The following is a 19,852-nucleotide window of genomic DNA, read 5'->3' on the forward strand; positions in this document are numbered from 1 at the left end:
CTTCTCCCCTGAGGCAGTTTTATTGTTAGTTTGTATCTGAAATACATATTCATGTGTTTTCCTTCTCTGGCCACTTGGTCCTGAATGCTCCTTCCCGGCAGAGCTGGACACCGGAATGAGGTTCCAGGAAATCGGTATTCGGATGCTGATGGTGACATTTCTGAGTCCTCCTCTTCTAGCCTGGTATCATGTGTTAATCACCGGAGGAGGCAGATGGCTCTTCCTTGATGGATGGGACATCTCCAGCTTGGCCACTCTTTTTGGTTGCTACTCTGGGCTTCGCCCTGCTATTGTCTGGAGTCTCTACAACTGCAAATCAGTCTTGGCAAACAGGAGGGTTTTCACATCTCAGTCGACACCCTCTGCTCGTAATACATTTTATAGTTTATAACATATAGAACACGAATTTATCACAAAATACCTATCACAGGGGCTTTCAGGCAAAGATATGGGAATAGGAATAACAGTTCTTTACTAGGAAAATTAAAAAAAAAAAATATACAAATATAGTACAAAAAAACAAGCAAGTAAGCAAATAAAAATCCTGGAAAAACCCTGACAGAGTCAGGGATACAACTTGACACCCTGTTGGTCAGGGTGTTGGAAGCAGTCCAAATAAGTCATCCTGGAGTAACAAATGTGGTTCTGTGGAGTAGAGATGGTCCTGTAGAAAGTCCAGTGGTGACGGAATGGGTCCGTTTTTTTTCCTGGGAATCTAGTGGAAAAACTGGATCCCTTGTGTCCTTCAGTCTCAGTTTTTATCTAGCTGGGAACAGCTGGGTCCTCCCCCACTGTGTGGAGCATCTCACAATGGGATGACGGAATGTGTCATGTCATTGGTGGACCCTAATGGCCCATTATCAGAAGATGTCCCCCTGGAGGATGGAGGGGTGGTGAAAGAGATAAGAAACACTGCCCCACCTGGATTTAATGGCTGGGCCATTATCAAGAGACATCCACCTCCCTACCTTCTGGGGTTACAAGAGAAGGATAAAACAACTCCCAAAAAACAGCTTTCAACAGATGAAATAGAATACACTTTTTTTTTTTTGTTATATAACCCAAGACACACACACACACACACACACACACACACACACAAAAGAAGATACCCAAAGCTCTATGGAAAATGCCCCTGTGGAGCTAAAGGTGCTCTTCAATATTCACTGCTTAAAATTCAAACTGAAATAAGTATCTATTTAAAAATCAAAGCATGTATTCTTAAATTGTAGAGAAGTCAAATGTACAGGGACTACACTCTCAATCTGAGACCTGAATTACTTAAACTCTCCTTGGAGAGAGCAAAACCAGAGAACTGGAAAAAAAAAAATAAAAGTACTTCAAAAATTACCACATTAATCTAAATATTTAAATGAAAGAAAATCCTTAAACAGATTTTGACTAAGCTGCCAAAAATTTCAGAAAATTTCAGATATGACAATCATAGGTGGTCAAATTTTAGAAGATGCTTCATGTGTTCATTTATGTACAACAACCCCTTAATTGTTTTGGAATTTAACTGTCATTTATTTGTAATAACTGCAAAACAATCAACATTTTCACAAAGTATAACTGACAGCATTTTATGTACCATGTTTGAGTTGTACATGCTACAACGAATCTGGTGCTTCTAAACAGTGTGCAAAGATCATGCAGTTTGCATTTTCCCCACACGATGGAGGTACCCGTCTATGAAGCCTCTCAAGGCAGAGATGACAGTAAGCTTTGTAACCAAAAGGCAACTTCTGTAAATTGAGAAATTATCCGACTCAGTTCAGCCAATGAAGCAAAAGGGATAGAAACGACACAGATTTTAAGAAATACAGGAAGTCTAACTGCTTAACAAGAAGTAAAAGTGAACTTGTAAAATTGAGTCTATCCATCTGCAATGTCCCATACCCTTTTTACAGCAACACTTTCTTAAAAGTTTTGTCCGTATCCCAAAATGGTTTCACTATTCACAACACCTTCCCATTCCACCTGCCCATCTGCAATATTGCACTGACACAAACACGTTAGTTCCAGACATGAACAAAACCCACTGAGTGACAGACACACCTATTTAGGTGGATTTTGCTGCGTAATTGACAGAGAGATGAGAAAAGCTTGCTGTTAAAAGGAAATCAGCAGCTATAGATGAGATGGATTTCAATCAAGCTGTAATCTGTATGTCACATTAAAAAGTTCATTCACAATCACAGCTTCCTGGCAGCACATTTCTATAATGCCAGCTATATAAGGACAAAAAATCTCAGCTACCAAGGGCTCAAGGAGAAAAAGAGGGGCCTGTAGGTGTAAGACCTGAAAGTGATTACACTTCAGGAATACAAAAACTGACCAAGCAGAGCTCAGTTTCTACTTCTCAAGTCTAAATGTTGATACTACATTGTTGTTGATACTACATGCAGCTCCATTCTGCATGAAACATGAGACACCTTGCCTTCACCTCCTTCCCTCTTATTTGCTGTTCTCTTCTGCTTTTTTGAGATACAAAAGAAAATAAGTCTATTTTAGGAAACAGAGGGGACAGGGGGCCACAAAACTTGAGACCTGTCCTGTGGAGGAATCACAAGTCTTATTCTGTAAACTAAGAACTACAAGCAGACTTTTCAAGCACTTAATATTTAAATGTGCTGTACATCACGGAACGGTCATCATTGAGGGAGCAGGTAATACAGAAAAATAAGGTACATTTCAACAATGACGCACAAATATTACAACAGAGTAAGCATACAACATGGAGCTTTTGAAAGAGAAGAAAATCTAACTAAACTCCATGTGACAAAGAATCATGGAAGAGAACAGGAGCCAAAAAATTGCAACAAATTTTCACGCAATTCAGAAATTAGGGGACAAATACAACGCTTACCTCAGATATTTTCTAGTGGTACTAGAGTACTTCTGGAACTCACTTTTATCCCACTGTGTTGGTATATAAAGCATGCAGGTGAAGCGCTTGCAGCAGACTCTAAATATGTAGTGATGATTGTTTTGCAACTGTGACACCATATCAAATTAAGCGCCAAATACTTTTCCAATTTAAAACATATTACATAACGTGTTTATGTTTGTGTAGACATACAGAATCAAAGTATTAGGAACACAATTAACACTGCCATCTATCTGTGTACTTAACAACACCATAAGCCTACTGCCATAAGTTTCTCAAGGCTAAGCATTTTCCACGCTCATGAAAGACTGCACAAAGCTTATATATTAAAGAAAAGCAAAGCAATTCTCATAGCAGCAGATATAAATATTGAATGCAAACTATTATAATGAAGATAGGTCTACAAATAGGGAAGCAGATGACAGGAGTTTTAATATCCAATACTGATTCTACTTCTGCATTCACACAAATTTAGAAAGAGTAAAAAGATAGGCCAGGAAAAAAACATTTCTGAGACAGACATACTCAAGACTTCCAGGAATATTTACAAATTCTAGCAATTAAGAGATTATTATTTCCCATTTCCAAGCTGTTCCATTATATAAAGTAACAGTAGTCTAGATGAAACAACCTGAGTTGAAAATGCCTAACAGTATGAAAGCTCCACACTCCACCAGCAGCAACAAGCATTCCACCATCAAACGCAGAGGCATTTCAGGAAGTCTAAAAAAGCATAGTTAGCATGGTTTTAATCACCTGTATGACAGAATAATGTTCCTGTAAAATTTACAGGACACAATTAAAAATCAGAAGCAAGAACATCAAGTACACGCTCTGTCTTGGTACTTCTAGCATGGAACACAATAATTAAACACCTGATGAAGGCAATCTTAAACTAACCACAGCCAAGGCCAGGCATGTGCTTGTTCCCATGAACAAAGCTGCTCAAGCAAAAAACTCAACTGTAGTCATCTGTCATCACAGTATTCATGAAGAGATTTGCATTTTTACTGTGATTGAGGTTAGGATATTTGCACTTCCCTGATAATAAGTGTCTTTTCAAAAGAACAATACAAAACATACCTTTGTTGATGATGGTGGAGTAGGAAAATTAAGCCAGGCTGGAGCAAAGTCATGCTGCGCCATTTAGGTCCAGTCTCACCGAATCAATGAAAAAAGGCTTAGCACCTCATGGCAAGTCCCTGTAATCAGAAGAAAAGAAATGAGTCCTTTCAGATGCTCATGCTACAAGGGGATTACTCTTGTCTTTTGTTCAGTACTTCCCTTCTGTTTTCCCATATTATTTTCCTCACTGATCAGGTTTAGAATCTAATCATCCTTATCTCATTTACAGCATCAAACCTGTGCTTTTATTACAAAAGTGTCAGATAAATCAAATATATCACATGAATCATAAAAATATAACTGTAACATTTCTTTATTTCCTCTTATAAATGGAATGAAGTAAGGTCTGATCCAGAACACTATTATATATGGCAAAATTAGCTTGCTGAAATACTTTCTGGTACAATCTAGAAGGGATTTTGCAAGCTATTTTATTAGCTTCCTAGAAGCTGATTTTTTTTCTTTTTTAATTAATCCCTAACAGTTAGTCTCAGTGGCCACATGAAAGTTCCTTATGAAAAACCTAGATACTTGGGCTCATCACAAACCTCACAATGTCTCTAGCCATGTCCAGAGGGTCAAAATCCAGTAAAATTCTCTAGTTTGAAAATGGGCCAAAGAATGCAACAGTTTACAACTAAAACACAAGAATATTTTTCCTACCCTACACTCTTCTCACAGGTAAGAAATTATTTCTTAATAAGCAAGAGAATGCAAGGTACTGTGAACTATGTTACCAGAAACTTAACTGTAGCACACACAGGAAAGAAATTGATTAAACACTTACAAATTATACTAGGGCAACTGAATCATGCTCTGCAGCTAGCCACTGCAAAGTGGCCAATGACTCAAAAATATTTTAAGTACGATATACAAGCTGTTAGAAATCCAGCTAGTGAAAACATAATCAACACCCACACCCATTACAAAGGGAAGCCCAAACAAATGTGAATTCCACATCACTGCATAGCTGAGTTGCAAATCTTTTAGTGAGCACAGATATAGTTCACTTTAACCTATGGCTGCTGTAATGTATTACTAAGAGATGTGGAATCTGAACTTGGTAACTCATAATTATGGTAGTTCTCTGGTCTGAACCGGAATATTGCAGACTACAGCAGATTCCCATTGACAGACAAGACAGCTCCAGCTTCTAAAAGGAAGTCTAACAGATTTGTTAGATTTAACTTAGTGTAAAACTGTACTTAGTTGAGCTGATGTTTCTTTCAGTGAGCTCATATTTAAGCTTTTGGGTACCTCCAATACCATGGTTAAACTGTAAGGTAAGACATATAATTATTACAGTTAAATAGAGACAAGGTTAAAGGTATGTCTCACCCTAATTACTAACTATAAATTACTGTGCTGAAGTCATTGAACTCACTCCTAAACCAATGTCAACAAAAAATTCACAGAAATTTTCCAAGTATTTCCATTTATATCAAACTAGTAAAATATAAATGAACAAAATTCTGGAGTCACAATGAACCACCACAGAAATTGCTTCTCCTTCTAAGAGGAACCATGTTCACCCTCACTGATACATCCCATTCAGCAACAGCATACAAAAGGGCATATGTTTACAAATGAACCAAGAGATGTTAAGAAACGACAAATCTGAACAGATTCCAGCAAGAAAAAATTTTTATTCCCCTTCATTTAGACACAGTTCTCATTTCTAAGCAGAAGAATCACGTAACTTCAGAAATTATCAGGACAGATTTTCAGTACTGAAAGACTGGCATAACAACAACAAAGTCTTCAGACTTACAGTCTGAAAAACAATGAATAAGATTAGGTTTATACCAAGTAAGAACATAAAGATTCCACCAAGTTATTGGTGCTTCAGCTATTAAGTATGGGACAGCAAATCCACCAACAATGTAACTTAATAAATTTATCTTACTGTTTTTAGAAAACTAGTCAAGCTTCCTAACATTATTTATGCAACTGCCATGAGAAGAGTTTGTTATTAATTCACTAACATCCTTACCTTTTATCCTTTGCACAAAAGACAGGGGGATCACCAAGTATGCAAGGACTGGAAAGATGTAAGACCTTTCCCCACAGCTCACTAACACTGGCTACCTATTTCTTCAGGCAAAAAATTTTCTACAAGCAAATTTAAGTCTTCCTCAAGTTCTCAGCTAAAAAAACTATTTTTTTTTTGATAGTGCTGCTCTGTAAGAAGAGTCAGCCCTTTTCTTAGAAAGAAATAAACTTAAATGGTAAAGACAGAGGCATCGGCCAAAACTACCCAATACTCAGAGCACAAAGTCAGCAAAAGAATATATATCCAAGTTTCAACAACCCCATAAAAGACAAAATTTTTGGGCTAATTCTTCCAAATAGTTTTAATTAAAAAAAAAAAAAAAAAAAAAAGAAAGAAAAAAGCATAGATGTATTTCTAGAACACTACCTGACCAAACTCAGAGGTTTGCATTTAAGCATTAACATGAAAAACAACTCCTCTGGATACTCCACACCAAAGTTGAGAAAACATTTTCTTTCACCTAATTGTACAGATGCCGAGTCTAGCAATTAGACATGGGAACAGAGAGTACTTTCATTATTAAACCTCTCTAAGTTTGAATAGGCACAAATATCCCAGCCATAATTAAACTGGGAAACAAAGGGCAGGTCAGGGAAAAATATTTTAAAACTGCTTTAGAGGACATAGCCTGTTGTGTTCCTCTGAGGAATGGTTTTTCCCCCTCAGAATCCCCCTGAAGTCTGCGCTATGTAGTTTAACCCTTTTTCCCTACCATACTTACTCCTGACCCTATTGGCTCAGGGCCAACATCTTTCCTTGGCCCAAAACTAGATAAACCCCTGTCTCTTCCTGCTTCTCTCTCTCTTCTCAGGCTCCTGGAATGTCACATCAAGAATAAAGCTTGGACTAGAGCTTGGGTGAGAGCCACTCTTTTGAAATCTTTATTCTGTCTCTCTGAAATATTTTTCCCTAAAACCCCTGAATAACTGAGCTAGCGAGAGCCGGGGGGGTGGCAAGAGGGAAGTATGTTTTCAATAGCCCACTCAGCTGAAAGTTGCTGGTTCCATATTTTTCCAGGTTTTATAAACATTCTTACTGCTGCTAGCTTTCTGATGGTGCCAACAAGTTTGCCCTATATATATATAAAAACTTGTTATAATCATGATCTCTCTTCATATGATCATATTAGATATGACACATATTAGATAGTTCTAGGATACTCCTCATTCTCAGGAAGGTATTTTTGAAAAACTGAAAATAGATAACAAACCATAAGAATAGGATGTCAGCAAGGCACCTCAGCTGCCATACGGATGATTAACTATGCTTAAATCCTTTGTGATCAGCTTGGTTGCCAACACTAGCGTGTTTCTTGCTTGTTTTCCAACTTAAGATGGACCAACAACTAACAAATTACTCGGCAACAGATTCTAACATTAAAAAGGTTCCTTCTACCTTCTTTCCCTGCTATTCAGGTCCCCTACTAAAGAGTCAGCGTTCTGTGTACACCAATGCATGTGCAACCTTTATTCAGATACATACTATCTACTACTTTTAAATTAAACAAAAACAACATTTAAAGTATTTGAACAGAATGAAAGTCAGTAGCATAAAATTGCTTCTGTTACACTGACATGAAACCATTTGTCTACTAGCAAGTTTTCTCTCGCATACACACCACACAAACGCTGCTCGGTAACACTAACAAAGCAGCTGATGTACTCCCAGCATTAATACAGCTATCAGAAGTAAACTTAGTACAGTAAACACCACAGATTCAGACACAATTCCAGGGCTTTCAGAAACTCTGTTGGTAACAAAAGAGCACGCCCAAAATTTATCATGAATGGTTTAGCCACCATTCCCTAGTAGCACAAATCTGGCATTCTTCAACCGAACTGTGGCAAAAGCTAACTCAGCTCAGGCCTTCAGCTGCTGAAGCAGAGCTGCACAATTCCAGAAAGGTAGGAAAAAGATACTGAACTACTGCTGTCCTCATACTATTAACAGTCAAATCAACACATTTAAATGTCTTTAATCAGACTGATCAAATTACTGCCTCATCTCAGCAACAGCCTCTTGTGACCATTCAAATAATGTGTGACCTTAGTGACATCAGTTAAACAAGTCTTCCATAGCCCATAAATTTAGGTAAAAGTAGTATGTTGACATGTGGATAACAGAATAGTTTAGAGCAAAGAAAGAAATCCTATTCTTAAGTTTTACAGCTTGAGGGGGTATCTGAAAGAAGTCTGTAAAGAATTTTGCTTTAAGTAACATGCAGTAAATAATCTGATATTTAATTAAATAAAATTTAATTCTATAGTTTTGTGAAGTATGATCTTCAATAATAAGGCAGTGACTGCCAAGGAATAACGAACAGCTGGTTCCAGACGATACACAGTGAAGAGATTTTCATCAATATTACTCAGTCATCTACTTTGAGCCACATTTGCAGCTGAAATAAGAACACTGCACCAAATACACTCAACCACCACACAGAAAAGGTTGAGCTGGGTTTTCTTTATGATTGAGTCAATAAGGTTCTTTTGTGACAGAAACTATTTCTCACCAGTTGTAAACCATCAGGAAACTCTAAACAAATTTGTGTTATCTGCATAGCATCTGGGAAAAATTTATGTACTGTCTTATTTTACAAAAATAAGTAACATGCCATGAAAAAGGAATAAGAAGCAACTGCATGAATCAGAAGTCAAGACTTCTGGGAAAAGGCTAAGAAGTTACAAATACCATTGGTTTATCTTGTGATTAGCAAATTAAATGAAGAAACCAAACATTAAAGTATATAGTCAATTTTCCCCACACTACTTCATTTTATTTTTTTTTAATTCCCACAGAACAAGTGAAATCACATTTAAGAATAACAGCACAGGGATTCAAGACTCTATTTGGTGCAATAACAAATTATATCAGCGACATGAAAAATCTAAGGAAACTATCTAGCTTACTTCACCTCACACAGTGAAGACATAAGGGGTATTTAAAAAGTGGTTATGAATATCCAAAGGAGAAAATTTCAGCAAGAAAAGAGATGTGTTAATCCAAAACACCACCAGCACCACAAGGTATCAATCACAGTAGGTTGAAGATGGACAGACATATGGTCCTGAAGATCAGACGAGCAATACTCTGAAACAGCTTTAAGAATTAGACAAATATTTGAACTTGTTGATTTCTACTACACTTCTAAATCAAACCCTAATAATTGCAACTAAAGAGTTTCACATGCAGGATGATGCATTCCACAAAGGTAACACTGTAAAAGCTAATCCACTTTTGCCCTGTTTTCAGTGCTAACCATGCAAGAGTGATGTCTCTCCAGAAACATTTTTCTCTCTCCCCTGCTATATAAAAACAATATACAGTTTTTAAAACTAACTTTTAAAGCAGGAAGAACACTCATTACAGCCATAATGTAAATAAAATTCTGGGGCTTTTCCTGCAATAACACAAATAGAATGCGATATGATACAAAAGCAAAAAACACCCTTCTATTCATGAACTTTCAGATTAGCCTGCTTTCAGATTACTTTAGCCAAGTGCTTCCTCAAACTTCATCTTAATATTAAAATTTTCATCCTATCTGCAGCCGTTAATTCACTATTACTGGGACAAACAAACTTACTAACATTTAAGTTTCATTTGCAAAGCTAGTTTATAAACTAAAACTCCACCACTCAGTTCTCACATAAAACAAGGGCATGAAATACACAGACCAAGGAGATCCAGATAAACAAACTAGCTGAAATAGTGTTATGGAGTACATCTTGGCATTAATAAACACAGTTTGTCACATTTCAATAGAGTTATGTAACTTCTTGCAGAAAAAATTAATGTAATACTTGTTTTTTCCTCATCTATTTACTTATGGGTTTAGGGGGTGACAAGCAGAAAAAATTGGGGCCTGCTGCCACCACAGTCATGTTAATCATGGATTTCATGCCCCTCATTCTGGGGCAATTCCATCAAACAGGCAGACTGGCAGTACCTTCCAACCACTAGTGGAACCCACGACCACCACAGGCTAAGAACAATGCAGGACCCCAGCAAGCATCTGTTACTCCAGATTGTATCTCTGAGTAGCACAAAAAAAATGGGAATACACTGCAGTCACATACCAGACTCAGTACAGGGTTACTGCAGAGCCACTACAGAGAGAATCATGTACTACCTCACTTAAATGCAGCACTATTCCAGGAAGCGGTTGTGCTGCCAAACATTATGAAAAAAAAAAAAAAAAAAAAAAAAAGACGTGAAGACAGACCTAGACTATTTTTCCCCCATGCCAGGCAACTATAGAACACTAGAAGCAATTGGAACAGACAAAGCTTTAAAATAAATAAAATTAAAACTAAAATTAAATTAACTAAAAAATAAGATAAACTAAAAATAAATTACAAGTAAACTAAAAATAAGATTAAAAATAAAAATAATTTTTAAAAAATAAATAAGAAAGTCTCTGGCTCAAACTGGAAAATTTACAGTGTAAGCAGACTACTTTCAGATAGTAGAAATTAATATCACATCTTCTGCACTGCTTCTGACAACACAGTAGAATAGCAAATTCCTTTACAAAGTATTTAATCTGGCCCTAAATGTATCATGAAAACAAAGGCTACTGAGGTCTGGAATAAACTGGTTACACGAAAACATAACTCGGTCATGGTCCCTTTTAAAGACAATCCTTTACCCAGAATTTCCTCTAGTTTTAATTGTATTCCTCAAACCTTTACATCGTTTTAAAAAACCTCTCTCTAAAATTAATACAACACTAAAAATAGCCACAGAGCATCTTTAGAAGAGCACAATAGAGGAACAGGAAAAGTGACTGTTGTGAGAATTGAGCTGGAGGCAAACTCTGCACTGTCTGTGTAAGTGGACACGAGAGCCTATAGATGGCAAGGCAAAAGAAATCACCTTCTGAAATACTGCAAGATTGCAGGGCAGAGAAAGCAGATGTAATCAAAGTATTTGGGATTTCAGTTCTCTTGTACCTACAGTCTCTAGTCCCACCAACAGTATTAACAAAACTAAAGCATCCCTCACCATTTGCACCTTCAAACAATTCTATGTGAGAAGTGAGTTTAATGGCTTACTAAATTTAAATTTGGAAAGAACCTTCTGAAAAATTAAAGTATAACATTCAGAGGTAACTCTGAAAGACTTAACGGCCAACTTGTACTTCCCTGAACTTCAAACCAAGACTAACGGCCAACTTTTATACCTCCTAGAACTTTAAACCAAGTATCAGCCTGTGCCCTTGGAAAGATACTGCAGCCTCTTTATCATCTTTGTGTTCCCTTACTGAACTCTTTCCAAGTCTCACCCTTTCTTGTATCAGGGAGCTTGTAACAGTGTTACACATCCTGGAAGGATGACACAGTGTGGCCTCATTAAGGCTGCATACAGGACAAAGCTGAACTCTCTTTGACCTACCAGCAACACTCTTCATAATGTTGCCCAGAGAGATTTTCATTTCATTCCTTACGAGGATCCACTGCTGCCTCATGGTTGGCTTGCTGTTCAACAGGACTCTCAGGTGTTTCTCTGTAGCTGGCACGTGCAGCTGCTATTGCAAAAAATTCATGCTTTCTCTTCGCTTCATGAGGATCCTCTATCCACATTCTTCCACACAGCACAACAAACACCAAGTGTGTGTATCAGCCAGTTCTCCCTATCTTATATTATCTCCAAACTTGCTGAGGGTAAACTCTGCCCCACTGTCCAGCACTTTAACAAAGATTTTCACTAGCAGAGGCTCCAGTACTGAACCCTGCGGTACAGCTTCTTCCGAACGGCCTTTGTGCCACTGATTGCATCCCTGAGGACCTGCACCTGACCATTCGGAGCTCTGGATACGCCTCACTGGTCACTTCACCACACATACTTGTCGTCTTTTCCATGACAATGTCAAAAGCCTTACTGAGGTCAAGACAAACACCATCCATGTTCTCTGTTCATCTACCAAGCTAGTCCCCTCATTGTAAAGGGTTATTAGCTTGCTGAAGTGTGATTTCCACTTCATAAAGCCATTCTGATTGCTCTCACTCACCTTCCTGTCCTTCAAGTGCTTGGAAACATATTTCCAGGATCAGCTGATGCACAACCTTCCCATGCACTAAAGTGAGGCTGACTGACCTGTAGTTCCCTGGATTCTCCTTCTCATCCTTCCTAATGACAAAATTAGTATTTGCTCCCTTCTCTTACTCAAGAACTCCTCCCAATGACAATTTGACCTCTCAAAGATAATAAGGAATGGCTTTGTAATAACATCAGCACTTATGGAAGAATGGAACACCCATCATGGAACCTTCTGCACCCATGGAAGCATTCTGTCAAGCCCCATGGACTCACAAGTTATTTAAGTGTTCCCTAACCTGACTCTTTGTAGTGGTTTCACGTTCACTAAATTTTGGTCTTGGTACTTACTCTTTCTGTGGGAGAGAGGAGAAAAACAAAGCAGGCTCAACCTTAAAATTATCAAATAGTTTTATTAACAAACATTAAAAGAATAGAAAAAAAAGAAAGTTGGAAAAAAACCCCTAAAACAGAATGAAACTTCAAAAACACTCTTCCCTCCCCTTACAAACTGTTCACTTTCTTACAAAACAACATAAAGAGACAAAACTTGTAACTTTCAGTCAGTTTCACTATCTGACAATAGTCTTTCATCAATTCATTAGGGAAACAGTATCTTCTAGAGTCATGGATCCCACTGACAACTTAGAACAGTTCTCTTGTGGGTTTTAAACTGTCACAAAAACAACTGCCTGGAGAAACCTGCCTTTGTGACCCTCCCAGGAGCAGTTTCTCAAGCTGCTTATGGGTCATGGGTCTTAGACTTTTGCATACTGGGGTGTCACCTTTTAAAGATGAATAACTCCAAAGCAAAGTATTCTTCACCTCAAGGTACAGAGATATCTTCTCACTTCTTCACTGGCACAGGGGGCTTCTCATCTTTATCTCTGTTCAAGCATCTTATAGGATTAATATTACTTAGTCCATCACAAACACCTTTGCTCAAATCCACACACAAATTAAAACAATCATCTCCCCAAATGCATATCTTTCCCATGATTTAAAGGAATGATCTAAATATAGAGTTCATTTCCATGGCTCAAGTAAGAATAGAACAACCAGCTCTTCAACCCTCTGTCCCAACAGTCTTTTCACTCTTGCTCTACTGACTTTCATGCTGTTGTTCTTTATGTTTACTCTGTCCTTTCTTACTCTCTCAGAGAATGGCTAAGCTCTGGAAGCTTCATGTTGCTAAGAAAGAGTTAAATCTGCTCAGAGTCTTTGTCCCTCCCTCTGTAGCTCCTGGTGTTAGATGCTCAAGGCTGCGCTGGTGAGGGAGGAAGAACTCACAGAAACATCAGAGATAGGAGCACTCAGGCAGTCCGGAATCACAAAAACCAGGCAGGATCATAAATGCCTTCTCAGCCACCCCTCAATGTAAATCGGGGTGGCCTCAGCCCAAATGGTGCCCATAGCTCTTATCAGGGGCCCAGCAGAGATCTCTCCCTGCTCCAGAGAAGTCTGAAGAAAGCAGTTGTTGTAAAGCAGCGACCTCTCCTTCCCGTGCCCCCCTTCGCCCGGGAGCCGATGGAATCCGGCCAGGCCTCAGGCCAGCTCCCTCCCAAAAGGCGGGAGCAGCAGGCCCGGCTTGATGTTACCTGTCTCTCTCTGGCCAAAGGAAAGAAGAAAAAGGACCCACCTACAGGAAATTCACGGGGTTTTATATGGTACTTCCCAAAGTCATAGCTAACAATTTCAGTGGTCAGAACAGATGCCAATACTCTAACTAACTCCCTGATAGGTCCCTGTCTCTTCCAAAGCAATTCCCAAGTCCTGACCTGGAGAATTATTCTACATTCTTCTATAACTAAAAAACCAAACTGTACTAACCCATGACGCTCTTTCACTGAGGGTGGAGAAAAAAAAAGCACAGCAGAACTTGAAGATGACAAGGACATGAGACCAGAGACAGTCCCCACCCAATTTTAAGGGGGTTGTTTAACTTGTCTAACCAGTATTCAACAGGCAGAGACAGTCCTGAACAGATACAACCTCATAGAAGTCTCTTCCAGTGAACAAAATAAAAATATTTCCCTAGCCCAGAAACCTGTCTTCAATACTTAAAATTGATTTCATTACTATAGATAAGACACATTTGGTAAAAGTATCTGTCTTAACTGTGAGAATAAATAAAAACAGCTTTGCTTTTTCATAATGTTCTAACATGAAGGAACAGATAAAATAGTGCTATTACTACAATAAGAAAAAACAGGCCAATAATATAGTAAAATAGCATTTTAAAATTTAATCTTCTGAAAGTTATGTGCTTTTGGAATGGCACTACCATAGTATAGCTACATCCTATTTAACTGGAGCTGACCAAAATTCAGAAGACAAGGAAAAAACAGTTCTGTATTTCCAGGTTCTATACTTAAGCTTTGTCTCTGTGTATTCTGTATCATTTCACAGGAAACAATTTCTGTGACACTTGGGAACTTGAGAGATTGTAAGAAGACTATTAAAATAAAAGGCAATATAAACTCAAACAGCTAGGAATACTTGAAGCTTGTGAATGGAATTTCAAATTTAGTAACCATGGGGAGAGGGGAGGAAAGGTTCAAGCCATGAATTCACAGAGTTAGAAATGAGATACAAATTTTGAGATCCTCCCTGAAGACCAGTTTCCAAGTTCAGCCAATTGATTTGCACAAAGATAACACTGAACAGAATAAACACTAAAAGCACTGAGATGTTATACACATTTATATTTTCAAAGGGAATCTAAAATTACTATGCATGCATATCTAAGTGGCACATTCCTATGAGCTCTTATCTAATGCCTCACAGATAATTATCACAGTAAGTACAGCACACCACAAATTACATATGGGACCCTTAACTTCACTTTTCAACTACACACATCTGACAAACCACCCTCACTTTGTCAATGTAATTTTTAGCATAATATTTATAAATGGGGTACAAGAAGGTTGTAAGGCAAAAGAATTAAAGCACACTACAGTGTTGTTATGAGAATATCGGAAATAAAAGGTTATATGCAGTGCCTCGATTTGCTGCTACTGCTTTGCTCCCTTGATAATGAGCTCCAGTATACATATCAAATTCTTATTTCATCAGAAGACAAATAAGAGCATATGTATGAATTCCAGGGGGTCCAACAAAGTAGTCAGAATACTGGCCCTTCAGTCCTCCCATCATGGGCCAGCTTGAAATTTTTTCCTCAACTCTACATGAGCCAAAGGAAAACTACCAAACATTGGTCTGACTTAGGCAAAGAAATTACACGCACAAGACCCCAGCCATCAGCGTACACACTCCTTCTTCATATACAGTATCATTCAGGACTTTTTTCAAACTAAGCAGACCTTCAAAGTAACCCACACCACCAAAAGTTTTTTCTTCTGCTATAAAATACATCTTCTGTCAAAAGAAAATTTTCCAGGGATATTGGATCCTTCTCTGATATCTCTCTCGGCTATCTCTAGTTAAGAGAACACTAATTTGAAATCAAGTTGCTAAACGTAAGGTCTAAACAATACTTTTATTGTTTTATATAAAACTACATATCTCAATTTTCATACCCCTTTTGAAGACATAGTTTATTAGATATTTTCCTTACTATTCTGTGAATCATGTAGGTCCAACAAATCAAAATAAGCTAATTTCAAGTTATTTTGCTATCCAAAATTTGCATGTTAATGAAACAGAAAATAATATTCAAACTCTTACACAAGCTTTATGAAGTTTTTGAAACTCAAAGCATTCATACTGATGACAAATTGCTGCAAAAGCATGACATACATTTCAAGTAAAGATTCTTTCCTTCCTCTCTGTAAATGAAAAGCCACAGCAACAGAGTAAGTTTATGTCTTTACAGTCAAACTTAACACTCTGAAGAGAAAGAGTGTCATGTCACCTCTTGTGGCATTTCAATGAAAAACTATTTTTAAAAAACATTAGGTTTGGGTATGGTAATTCTCTCAAGTTTTTTGGTCCTCTGAAATTTATTGCCTAAGACTCATACCTTCAACAGAATGGTAAGGGAGCTGAACTTTTGAAGGTCTCTCCTGTAAGTTAAACAAAAAATTCTGAAACAGTTCAACTGCAGCTTCTTATTTCTCAATCATGCTACTGCAGAGCACGCAAAATCTCTAATTTTAGTTTTGATGTCCCCACCATCCAATTCAGAACTGTGCTCATAAACATTCTATCACTGGACAACACAGAAGAACAAAAGATATCCATACAATTTATAATTTACCGTCTTGCCTCATGTTTTAAAAAGTATAAGAACTAAGGTTTTCTGCAGAACATTAAGGAAGGAGCAAGGTCTTCTGCTAGATCTGAGCACTGGTTTGGTATGAGAAGTATACAGAGTCAAAATATAGGGGTCAGATTTTTAACCAATTAAAGCCAACATTCTTTAGTACAGCCACAGACTCAATACTTACCTTTACAGAGACTTAGCAAAAAAAACAGAAAACAAACAAAAAAAAATTCACTTTAATTTCAGCTTTGGGCTCAAGTTCAAATGGGAAAATGAACCAACTAAAGCACATTGTGTTTTGCATAAAGATCTAGACTGTGGGCACTGCTCTTTATCATATGGTCCCCTTTTCTATATATAGTTACAGTTCACAAGCAACAGGTTTTAACATCACCTCTGTGAATCAAATATAAACGTCACAACAATCAAAACATCTTTTAAGAAGTGTTTTAGATACAGATCAAGCTGCTAAGTCCTTCAGCTAACATAATGATGACTTTTTAACAAAAAGGTTTTGGTTTTGCACTTTGTAACCAAAATGTACACTAAAAAAAGAAAAAGCGAACTATTTCATAACATAAAATAACTTCACATTTGAACTACAGCCAGGTTTCTCCTACTTCAGAGTCTAACACACTTTGGTGCACAATGATGCCACTAAATGGTACTGATCATTTAGCAAAAGCCTGATAGATGCTCATTTCTTGCATTTTAACAAGGTTCAAATTCAAAAGCTGAAGTATGAGTTCAATTACATCATTGCCCTAGTCAGCATATGTGATGTAGGAAATCACCAGGGATTCTTTAGCATTTTGGAATCGTGACAAGGAAAAAGCAGCAACTGAAAAAGGTAGAAGTTTTGCCCTATGCTGAGCATATAAAGCAGATAAACAACTCCCTAGTTCAGCTGTTTCCCTGACTATGTTCACCCAAGACATGAAAGGAAGAGACTGTGGAAGAGTTGATAGCACCACTTAGGATATTATCATCAGTTACTATATTCAGTTACTCAAACACAGAGTAAGAAAAGAAAAGAAAAGAAAAAAAAAAAAAAGAAAAAAAAAAAAAACCAACCCACACAACACCAAAAAATATGCCAAGTTTCATTCACATCTGTTTACTTCCTCAGATATTATTGATGAACTGTCACTGTAACAGTTCTATCCACACATGTTAAACAGAATAACCTCATTAGAATGGAGGACAAAATAAAAGGAGCACAAAGTACATTAACCTCTAAAACACTAACTATCTGCACAATTTGCCTCTATTATTTTACCATGTAAAATTTTACCAATTACATCTATCACGTAATTCTGTTTCAGCCTTCCTCAAAATTAAAGGGTACTTATTCTCAAAAGTTTCCACCAACAGTTTTTTCACACAGTAGAGCAACCTGAACAATTCTAAAGAATTAGCCAGTACAAATATACCCACTTTATGAACCTACCAGAATAAACACATCAGTAAAAGACACAGCCTGCTTCCCACTACAAAATGGGCTATGTTTACATCAAGGCTTAAAGTATAAGTTCTTGGGAGCAAGGACATTATCTTCATAGTTGTCCACAAAGCTTTTAGCAGACTGTAAGCACTTGAAAAACAAAATTCTAGGGAAGAAATTAAAGTAGACCAGCATACTTGGCATTCTCTCCACAGCAGGTATGAACTTCATTTAGGATACAAGGGCACAGCTGTAAAACATTCCTGAATCCTTGTCAAATACATATGCATACAAAAAAGAAAAAATACGCTTCTATAGAATCCATGAGGATAAGGGGCTAACGTGTATACCTCAAACACCAAGAGCTGGATGACTGCAGAGCCAACCAACAGTTGGTGGTAAATGGGATGTGGCTAGAGAAGGGCCATGCAGAGGTAGGACAGCACTCTTCTGGGACAAACATTCTCATTCTAGTCCACAGAGACACAACAAACAAAAGACAGCACCAGCACAGATGTGGGCAGGAACTGTTGACCAAAGGCCAATGCAGTAGGGGGATAATGACATCACCAGGGGCCCCCCAAAACCCTGCAAGCCATTTCCAGAAAGGCCTCAAACAATGGACATACAAGATAATTGATCTACGACAGAAAATTAAAACCTTAGCTTCTTGGCAAGGAAACTATATATAAAAAGGTATCCCACCAAGCCCTGGCTGCATACCCCAGGACATCCCATCAGTCAGGCCAACACTAGGAACCAGAGCTGCTGATCTCTTTTTCTCTCTTTCTTTTTCTATCTCTCCCACTCCTTAATTCATCTCTTTCCTTCTACCGTACCACTACTATGTAAGCTGTGGGCTTATACAGCAGGCCAGAGACTGCCATACTCATTTCAATGTCAAGTGTGCAATATATGTATAAAATCTGGTGAATTTTTGTGGACCCTCTGACTTATGTTGTCCCTTTCAACCACAAGCATTTATGAATCTTGGGTGCTCCCTTCCCCTTAAGTGGGGGACACTACAACTTCCCAAGTGTAAGTACTGTGAAAGAAATAAAAGAATTATCTTACCAGCAAACACAGAGGTTTAAAGAGAGAATTTAAAGAAGCTAAAAAGCAAACTCCTCAAAACTTCCAGAAGGAGAAGAGTTGAGAAAAATATGTCACCCAAAATAGTAAGTGGGGGATGTAGCTCCTTGATTTAAGTGACAGCATCTTAAGGAGAAAAGGATCTCACACCACTGAAAATTAATACCTTGGAAAAACAAGCAACGCTTCACTTTTTCTAGGAATTAAGAAGTGAATATTTCTATTACTCTCATGAGCATACAATAGATAACAATCAAATTAAATGGCCATTCACACCTGAGCTCTCCATCTACCAAATGCTTTTGAAAAAAAAAACCATACTCATACAAGTTAAGGAATACACAAGATCATTCTTTTCTATTGGTTTGGTTCCTCAACAAGTGGCTCAACTCGCCAGTCAATCCCAGCCACACTTGGACTCAATACAGAAGAGCCACAAGCCACAGCCAGAAATTACAGAAACAGTCCCCTACTCGTGTTCCAGTTTCCATATTTTTAAAACAACAAAACTGAAACAGAAGTTAAAATAACAGCAAGACCATCCAAAGCAGAAAACTGAAGATAGTTCAACTTTTAGATACTGATAACATACAGATAAGAACTTTAGTGAGACCAAGAATCTACAAAATTTATGTAGATGCAAGTCCTTCATTTGTGGTCAAAATAACAAGCTACAGGACTTAAAACACACTGCACTAATTTTTAAATACAATTTCACATGCTTAACTTCTCTTTTTTACAAGGTTTTAACACAAGCAATCTTCCCAAACATCTTTGCACAGCCCTTAGAGAAAACCTTCTTATTTTCATTAGTTCACTCCTACTAATACTTCAGTATTGTTAGAACCTCTCAAAAATATTTCAAAAGGTAACAACTGAGGAAAATGCGTAACCTCCACCAGACGCTTGGTTTAAAGTTTACCCAATAACGCTTTAATTATTTAAAGCCTTATGAATCATCAGGGTGGGGTAAGGGATAGA

General features: G+C 37.6%; 1 protein-coding gene across 3 annotated transcripts in view; it reads right to left on the reverse strand.

Annotated features, from left to right (window-relative positions):
* GPBP1 (GC-rich promoter binding protein 1) overlaps positions 1-19,852 on the reverse strand; it is a 41,772-nt gene that overhangs the window by 19,264 nt on the left and 2,656 nt on the right. For 2 of the 3 annotated variants that reach the window (XM_040090874.2, XM_040090873.2), the window contains exon 4: positions 3,974-4,092. In XM_040090874.2, coding sequence (XP_039946808.1) covers positions 3,974-4,036 — 63 coding nt within the window. In that variant the 5' untranslated portion in view covers positions 4,037-4,092. Of the gene's footprint in view, positions 1-3,973; positions 4,093-19,852 lie in introns of those variants that run through there. The other variant, XM_040090875.2, reaches the window with a different exon arrangement.

This window comes from Hirundo rustica, chromosome Z, assembly GCF_015227805.2.
Source record: "Hirundo rustica isolate bHirRus1 chromosome Z, bHirRus1.pri.v3, whole genome shotgun sequence".
Taxonomy (NCBI): Eukaryota; Metazoa; Chordata; class Aves; order Passeriformes; family Hirundinidae; genus Hirundo; species Hirundo rustica.